General features: G+C 44.1%; 1 protein-coding gene across 1 annotated transcript; it reads left to right on the top strand.

The window, feature by feature from the left end:
- Positions 1–1976: 1976 nt before the first annotated feature.
- LOC147624565 (piperidyl ketide synthase 2-like) lies at positions 1977–6463 on the top strand. Its single transcript, XM_086819579.1, has 4 exons — positions 1977–2547; positions 3419–3548; positions 5047–5399; positions 5588–6463. Exons 1-4 carry the CDS (start codon positions 2208–2210, stop codon positions 6094–6096), a joined length of 1332 nt encoding a protein of 443 aa, XP_086675705.1. The 5' UTR covers positions 1977–2207; the 3' UTR covers positions 6097–6463.
- Positions 6464–8614: the final 2151 nt, after the last annotated feature.

Raw genomic sequence — 8614 nt, 5'->3', positions numbered from 1 at the left:
ATATGGCCACCTCTTGAGAGAAATATAGCTCTCCAAAGGCTATAGAGCATGGAAAAAATAACAAACCCTAATCATAAAAGCCTTAAAACTTATATACCCTATAACATGTAAAAGCACAAGAGAAGAAACATACAAGAAAGAGATCTCTTACCTTGTGAGGCTTGTATGTGTTGAAAACCTTCAAAATCAAATTAAATTAAGAAAAAAAAGTAATAATAATAAAACCTAATCTTAAAAGCCCTAAAACTTACAAATCCTACATGTAAAAGCATAAAAGAAGAAACATATAAGAAAGAGATTTCTTACCTTGTGAGGCTTGTATGTGTTCAAAACTTACAAAATCAAACCAAGTTAAGAAAAAAAAAGTATTAAAAAAAATCAAGATATCCTACCTTGTGAGGCTCTTAATTAGGGAAAAAGAAGAAGGAAAAAAACTCTTAATAGAGTTAAGCTTTAGTAAGAATGGAAAAAGAAGAAATGAAAACTTAAAAGAGAGGAAAGAGAAGGGAAATACTCACAAGAAATCTTTCATGGAAAGCTTGTTTGCATAGGAGATGAAGGAAAAGAGAAGACATACCTTGCTTGAGCTTGAGGAGGATAGGGTAGGAGAGGTAGAAGTGATAGATTAGACATAAACCTGCAAAAAAACTCAGAGTACCACGTTTACTGCATTCAAAAGATTTAAATGATGCGACGACAAAAGAAGCGGCAAAAAAGTGAGATATTTTTACAGTATAGCAGTCTCTTTATAGCAGTCTCTTTTCGCTGCTAAAAACAACGTTTTTTTCGTTGTTGAGCAATGCTTTTTCGTTGCAAAAAACATTGCGGAGTAGCAAGAGAACATTGCTGAGCAGCGAAAAGCACTGATGAGTAGCATTAAAACCCTTGAAATTTTCCTTCCAAAAAACGCTACTAAAAAATGCTATTGTACTCCCGATGTGTTGTAGCGACACACACACACACACATATACATATATAAATACATATGTGTACATACATATATATATATGTGTGTGTGTGTGTGTGTGTATGTGTGTGCACAGACACACACATATACAGACACAAACACATATATATGTATGTGTGTGTATATATATATGTGTGTGTGTGTGTGTACACACATACACATATATATGTATGTGTGTATACACACACACACACACATAGGCCTAAAGTGAGATCTTGCTTTAAAAAAAAATGCATGTCCATTATGCAAGGTTCACTTAGCTCATAGCTATATTCTCACCATGTACATCCACAAGATTTATTGTAAAAAATTTCTTGGCTATGTCTAAGGACACTTTGTCCATGTGAATATTAGGTATGATACATGTAACTCCGAAAGAAACTATAAACCTTTTTGAATGAGCCTCATACTATCTTTCATATCTATGTGGTAGGTTTGAGGAACAGTTTTTTTGTCCTAATTCCAAACCCCATAGAGCATGCACATTCACCTCTTCACCTTTTTATCTTTGAGAGGGATTGCTATTTCAAAACCCCATATAGCACTTGGGGGTTCGCTTCTTGAATTAAAATCCCCCTTACTTTCGTATATTATAAGTATGTTCGTGTTGGCATCAAAACGGCTCGTCTTGTATGCTAGCATGCATATCACATGGTTTTTTTTTTGTTTTTTGTTTTGTTTTGGTGGTGGAGTGGGGAAGAGGAGTGAATTTTGAACTTGTCACATGTATGTGATTGTTAGCATAGTGATCATAGATGATGTGGGTGCAGGAAAAAGAAATACAATTTCAAGGTATATTGAGAGTAATAATAAACATTTCCACCATGGATGTTGAGGCTTTGGTTTGCCATTATAGTAGCACGAACTGGTATTGGGGTAAGGATTGTCAAAGGGGTGGGGGCCTTGGGGCTTAGTCTCGTGATTTGTCACTTGTGATGGGGGAAGAAATGGACTTGGACCTGCTCAAAGGGGTACTTGACTCGGTCGAAGGCGGTGTGCTGTTTGTATAAATCCGGGAGGGACTGTAGCTGTTTTCAATCAAGCATCAGAAGAATCCAGCAGCTTCGGTAATATTAATCAGCAAGAGAGCGCCGGCGCGTAGATTAGTGTTAATGCGCTTCGTAGCTAACGGGATTAGTGCTCAATAAGCGTCCGCACCCAACGAAGGGTTAGGAGGTAGTTGTAGTAGCTAGATCGTGGCTTGGGAGATTTAAGGTTTTAATCAAACAATCAAATCATCATGTTTCTGGAGATCGAGGTGGCCGCGCAGGGGAGGAGGGAGTGGGTGCCCGCGGAGTCAGTGCCAGGCACCCCCCCGCCTTCGTGTCCGACCTGGATAGAGCAGCCATCTCCGAGATTGCCCATCCCGCAGGGCCCGACATGGGTTGAGCCCCCCTCCCCCCGCCTCACTTCGGCCGGCAGCAGCCCGAGCCCGCCCGAGAAGCCCCGCGCCTGCGTCCTGGCCATGGGCAGGGCCACCCCGCCTAACCGCATCGACCAGGCCACCTACCCGGACTGGTATTTTAACGTCACCAACTGCAACGACAAGCCCGAGCTCAAGCAGAAAATGCAGCGCATCTGTAAGCCTTTTCCTCCATTTCGACCTTAACAACTTTGTCTATTTAGTCATAAATAACTAAAATGCATTGTTTGGATCTGGTTTCGATCTGTCGATGGATACAATGTCTTCTTATGTAAGCTATGATTATACTATAACAGCTTGGCTGACTATATATATATATATACACCCTCTTGTTGGATGGGCTAATTAATCAGAATTGTCCTTTTAAAAACATCCAACTAACAGTTCGTTTATCATCCATGGCATTTTGCATCAGTTTCTTTGCCACTAGGTAGAGCCTAAATTGGATCTCTAGATATCAAAATGGTTGGGCTCGAAAATGAATTTCACTCATGAACTCATTAGATATGGCTTTATGCCTTAATCTCTCACTTTCTTAATTAAAATATGGCACTCTTTGCCATATAGATAACGCCCGAGCCGAGATCTGTAGATATGATTATTTGTAAGCTGGACATCATAAATGGCTTTATACATTAGTCTCGTGGCGAGTCTAGAGTTTCATTTGTTGCTCTTGAGAGCCTCAGTTTACAGAGCGACTACTCTAATATATATCTCACAAAGAATGGCTTTGCTAATTGGATTAGGCCTTTTGCAGTAGGTGGACTTGGATTATTGTGCTCATTGGATTAGGCTATGGTATGTTTGTCATTAGCTGGATCCTGCAACGTAGGATGCCATGTCATGCTCATACTGTGGCTTTTAGCATACTGTATTACGCCATATTTTAAGACATGTCAAGGTAAAGTATGTGTTGGATATGATGATTTGACATTTTATATGTTGTATATACAAAATGATACTTTGTAATTGTATTTGATGATTTTCTAGGGAGGGGAGATTTGCTAAATTTTCGGTTGTTTGTGTAGGCGACCGGTCTGGCATTGAGACAAGGTACTCCATTCTGACTGAGGAGTTCCTGAAAGAGCATCCGGAGTTCTATACACCAGGGCAGCCCAGCCTCGAGCAGAGGAATGCCATCTTTGCACACGAAGTGCCCAAACTGTGGAAGTTTGGAGGAGGTAGCGATTACAATTAATTAACATATCATTAGCATAACATTAATTGATAAGCATTATTTAGATGTTACTCAGATTGAAGACGCCATCGCTCACACAGCAGAAGCAGGAGCTACGCTCGTAGTTGATGAATCGTTATCGAATTGTGTCGATTGACGTTGGTTACATTTATATACAAGTATAAGCACCCATTCATTTGCATCACTTCGTGATGGGCGTTCACACTCGTATAGGGACACGAGCATTAATTCCAACACTCCCCCTTAATGCGAATGTCCGCATGAGGGTGAATGATGAAATGTGATGTGTATAGTGATGTATGCATTATGAATTCATGTGTAATGCTATCTATCTTTACATCATGAGTCGATGATGATATAACTGCTTTGGTAATCGCAAGGCATTTGTTTTGTGATTATCTCGATATGCTTTTTGTCGAAGTTGATCTCCTTGACAACCACAAGACACATGTTCCAATATGATGTTGAGACATTGTGCTTGGTAGTAACTGCAACATGTGTGTTCCGATATGATGTCGAAACACAAGTTCTTCCACTCTCAGACTTGCCATCCGTATTCTCCCCCTCAAGTCGAGTAGTGGAATTCCAAGTATTGCATTGGGTACATGTCAAAAGAGAAATTAATATATGAGTATGAGTTGAATTATCAAAATATATATGTGATATGATGTTATTTACAAGTGTGTATGTACAATTAAGTTTAATTTGTCATCGCTCAGAGGCTGATTCGTTTTCAGCTTGTCGAAGACCAATGTTTAATTTTGGCCTCATGGATGCTGTAGACACTCCAATGGGCTCAATTGCCTCTTTGGGCATAGTTGTTTCCCTCTTGGGGATTCACAATTCCCTGTTTGGGTTGTGGTTTCATGCCACTTTGGGCGCTTAGGGTGGACGTTTGTATCACCCATGATTTTGTTTTAATATCATACCTCGTGGGTGTGGCCAACACTCCAACGGGTTGATGCCTCTTTGGGCTAACTTTTGGGCTTATTTGTTTGCCCAGGCCTTAATTTAGTGGCCATTGTAGGTTGTTCGTGGAGTTGTTGGATCCTTGGCAGTGTGCGGGAAGGCGGTGGTCAATTTTGGTTGGCTTGCGAAGGTGGCGGAGAGATTTTGATTGGCTTTCGAAGGTGGCGGAGGCGATGCAGGCCCACACAGGCTCTCCAGAAAAGCAGGCGATGATACCATGTGGAAGTTTGGAGGAGGTAGCGATTACAATTAATTAACATATCATTAGCATAACATTAATTGATAAGCATTATTTAGATGTTACTCAGATTGAAGACGCCATCGCTCACACAGCAGAAGCAGGAGCTACGCTCGTAGTTGATGAATCGTTATCGAATTGTGTCGATTGACGTTGGTTACATTTATATACAAGTATAAGCACCCATTCATTTGCATCACTTCGTGATGGGCGTTCACACTCGTATAGGGACACGAGCATTAATTCCAACACAAACTGGCCCACGAGGCGGCGGTGCAGGCAATCAGTGAGTGGGGCCGCCCGGCCACAGAGATCACACACCTGGTGGTGGCCACACTGACAGGGATAGCCATTCCAGGGGCGGACGTGGTGCTGACCAAGTCTCTTGGCCTGCGTCCAGATGTGAACCGGGTGATGCTCTACATGCTGGGATGCTATGCAGGGATCACGGCTCTCAGGGTTGCCAAGGATTTAGCTGAGAATAACCCCGAGTCTCGCATTCTCATTTGCTGCAGCGAGTTGGCTGCCCCTACTTTCCGAGCGCCCAACGAGAAGTTCCCTTACGATCTGGTGGGCACCGCCCTCTTTGGCGACGGCGCATCAGGTTATAAACTTTGCTAATCAGTCCTTACCACACTTCGATAATCATATGTATTTGAGTTTCGGGTTTTATTTTGCTATTTTGCGCCTATTATCTGGGCAATTTTCTCCCAGAAGAAGAAAAAAAACCCAATTATAATGGGATTAACGTTTACCCCACCTGCTCATGCATGCATGGTATATTTGTTATAGGTGTGATCGTTGGTGCGCAGCCGCAGCCGCGGATTGAGCGTCCACTGTATGAAATCCATTGGGTGGGAGAGATATTGGCCCCTGATTCAGAGAAGATCATCGAGGGTACCCTCAAGCTGGAGGGCTTGCAGTTCTATCTGGACAGGACCCTGCCCAGCTTGGTGTCTCAGCACGTGGGAGCATTCTGCAGGACAGCTCTGGACAATGCGCCCAGCAAGCCGGGCTTCAACGACGTCTTCTGGGCGGTGCACTCTGGAGGCCCGGCCATCCTCAACGCGGTCGAGCAAGCCTTGGAGCTCCACAATGACAAGCTCGCTGCAAGCCGCATCATCCTCAAGAACTACGGCAACATCTCCGCTTCCACGGTTCTCTTCGTTCTGGATGAGCTTCGTAGAGCTGATGCAGCGGAGGCCTGCCAAGGTTGTGATTGGGGTATTGCTGTTGCCTTCGGTCCTGGGGTCACTATTGAAGGTGCCCTCTTGAAGAGATGCAAGCCTGCCTCCTCTTAAATCATCACACACAACCTCCTAAGCTTTAACCTAGAGCTAAATTACCATTATTGTTCCATCTAGCCCGTCCACACCATTAGCCATTACCGCTCGCTCTTACCCGTCGCCACCATTAGCCATGGCTATACGGTTCATTCTTGATTCTCCACGAGCCATCCCGCCGCCATGAGTTATGACATTGGAATGCGAGGACCCTTAGTAATATCTCTACATTTACGTATTCTCCTCCCATTATCCATTACCTTGCAACCAACCTTATGATTGTGCAATCTTGTTTGTCCATGAGCCATCGCCATCGCCAACGCCAACAAAGTGTATCAAGAGCCTTTTTCACCATTTGATTATCTGTCTCCTCGACGTTTATGCTTTTATTTTCTCATGCATTAATATTCGTGCATCATGTTCTCTTTTGTAGTATGATTTAGTACTTTGTTTGCGCTTATCCCATATGTACCATCCACCGACTATCTAGTCTCCCTCTCTCCCAGGTGGAATCTTTGAGTGTCTCGCCCCATGCAAGTACTGCAACCATATCACCAAGCACCTCTCTCTCTCTCTCTTAATGAAGACGTCTCCGTCTCCATCGTACGATTAAGCATCATGCGAACTCACCAAGAAGACAGAAGAACTATGATCGCAAAGGCTGAGTTGGGAGGATAGGATTCTGGTGGCTTCAATGGCAGAGTTCGGAGGGGGCTCCATCCGCAAGGGCGGGAATCGGCGGGAACGTTCGCATTAACGTTAAATAGGAATTCACTATAATAAATGAAAAATGCAAGGGTAATTTTTTCGTTAAAAATTATAACCGGTTTTACCCGCCTCCTGCTTCCCGCCTCTCAAGCTGCATCGTCGTCTCTCCTTCTCTGCGGGCGGATGCCCTCCCAAGTGCATGGGCACTCAGAGGAGGAGCCCGTCCCTTGTTCGTCCCCAGCTCCCATCACCTGCAAAACCCATTCAAATGCTCAGCAGTCACTTTACCGGTGCTTCTCCCTCTTCATCTCTGCAAGGTCCTAGAACAAACCCGTGGAACCAACTCCTAGACAAACCTTGGGGAGACGACTCTTTAATAGACTCAGTAATTGAAGAAAACTCCCGTCTCATGCAAGAACTCAAGGAAGCTAAAGAGCAGCTGTTATCCACAAAAAGCGGTGATCAACCCAAAGAAGCCCCCATCCCCCCAAAGGAAGACAGTCAAAACACTAATGGTGCCCAACAGAAAGAAACGAACACCACAGCTGAAAAAGGTAACCCTCAGTCCCTGTCTGTTCATATAAGTCTTCCTATTGAGCAGGTCAGGAACAAAGTAGAAGAGTACTCTGAAAGGTGTCTGGTCGGCCTGCTCTTTGGCCCGCGACCGTCCAAAGAAGCAATGAAAGCATGGATCCGAGACAGCTGGTCACCTCTAGGGGTTGAGGTCACGCTCACGCAAGCCTTGGCCAAAGGGTACTACATATTTATGTTCAAAGAGGCTAGCATGGCTATGAAAGTCATCAGCTCGGGGCAATGGATGTTCAGGCACCTCCCATTCTGCTTTATGAGCCGGATGCAGGAGTCTTCTACCAACCCTGGAAATCTTAACCAGCTCAGAGCTCAAATCAAAAGGGAGATAGCCCTCCAGCAAGCCAAGCTCTTCACCAGAGACTGGTGGGCAGGCAAAGCAGACCGAGCAAAGAAATGTTCAAGATGCTAAAAGTGAAACAAAGACAAGAACACCTCCCCCTCCTCTGCTTCAAGAATGGAGTTAAGGCTAGCAACCACGAGAAGAACAAGCAGCTCCTAACTGACTACTACAGGGATATCTTCCTTGAAGCAGGACCCCCCTCTCAAAGCAAGCTGAAGGCCATGCAGACCATCAAAGATGCAAGGGAAGTCACTGTTCCTCCAAATCTAGCAAAAGTTCTGGAGCTGGACATCTCCCACGAGGAAATAAAAGAGGTAATATTATCTCTCAAACCTAATAAAAGCCCAGGTCTCAGCAGTTTCACTTGCTTATCATCATGAGCTTGATGAGATGAAAGAGTAGTATGCCCAGGATGAGGATTTTGGCAGGGTCTAAACCTTCAGCGAGGTATTAGTAGACCCCATCCTCCAAGTGTGGCAAGAAGCGATCAAATACGGAGCATTGCCCACCCAATCTAATCAAGGCCTTATCAAGCTTATTCACAAAAAAGGCCCTAAGGAGGACGTAGGAAACTGGAGACCTCTTACCATGCTTAACAGTGTGTACAAGATCATCGCCAAAGCCCTTGCCCACCGTCTGACCGAGCACATGAATAGCTGGATAAATAAGGAACAGAAAGGATTCATCAAGGGCAGATACATCCTAGACGCCATCATAGCACTTTGGGAAGGCTTTGAATATGCAGAGAAAACCAATCAAGATTTTCTCTTCATAAAGATCGACTTTGAAAAAGCATATGACAGAATCCACTGGGACTTCATCCTCCAATCTTTAAGGGATATGGGTTTGGGACCCCATTTCACCCACATGGTCAAAACCCTCTTCGGCAATGCCAAA

The sequence above is a fragment of the Cibotium barometz genome, chromosome 25, assembly GCF_041138505.1.
Source record: "Cibotium barometz isolate CiBa-2024 chromosome 25, ASM4113850v1, whole genome shotgun sequence".
NCBI classification, from domain to species: Eukaryota; Viridiplantae; Streptophyta; class Polypodiopsida; order Cyatheales; family Cibotiaceae; genus Cibotium; species Cibotium barometz.
The sequence above is the reverse complement of the archived record's forward strand: the minus strand, read 5'-3'. Positions and strand labels throughout refer to the sequence as shown.

Excerpts from the sequence above, each read along its gene's own strand:
- LOC147624565 (XM_086819579.1), top strand. The coding sequence starts at position 2,208 with ATGTTTCTGGAGATCGAGGTGGCCGCGCAGGGGAGGAGGGAGTGGGTG. Across the intron at positions 2,548-3,418 it reads GCAGAAAATGCAGCGCATCT|GCGACCGGTCTGGCATTGAG; the intron begins GTAAGCCTTTTC and ends TTGTTTGTGTAG. Across the intron at positions 3,549-5,046 it reads ATCTTTGCACACGAAGTGCC|CAAACTGGCCCACGAGGCGG; the intron begins CAAACTGTGGAA and ends TTAATTCCAACA.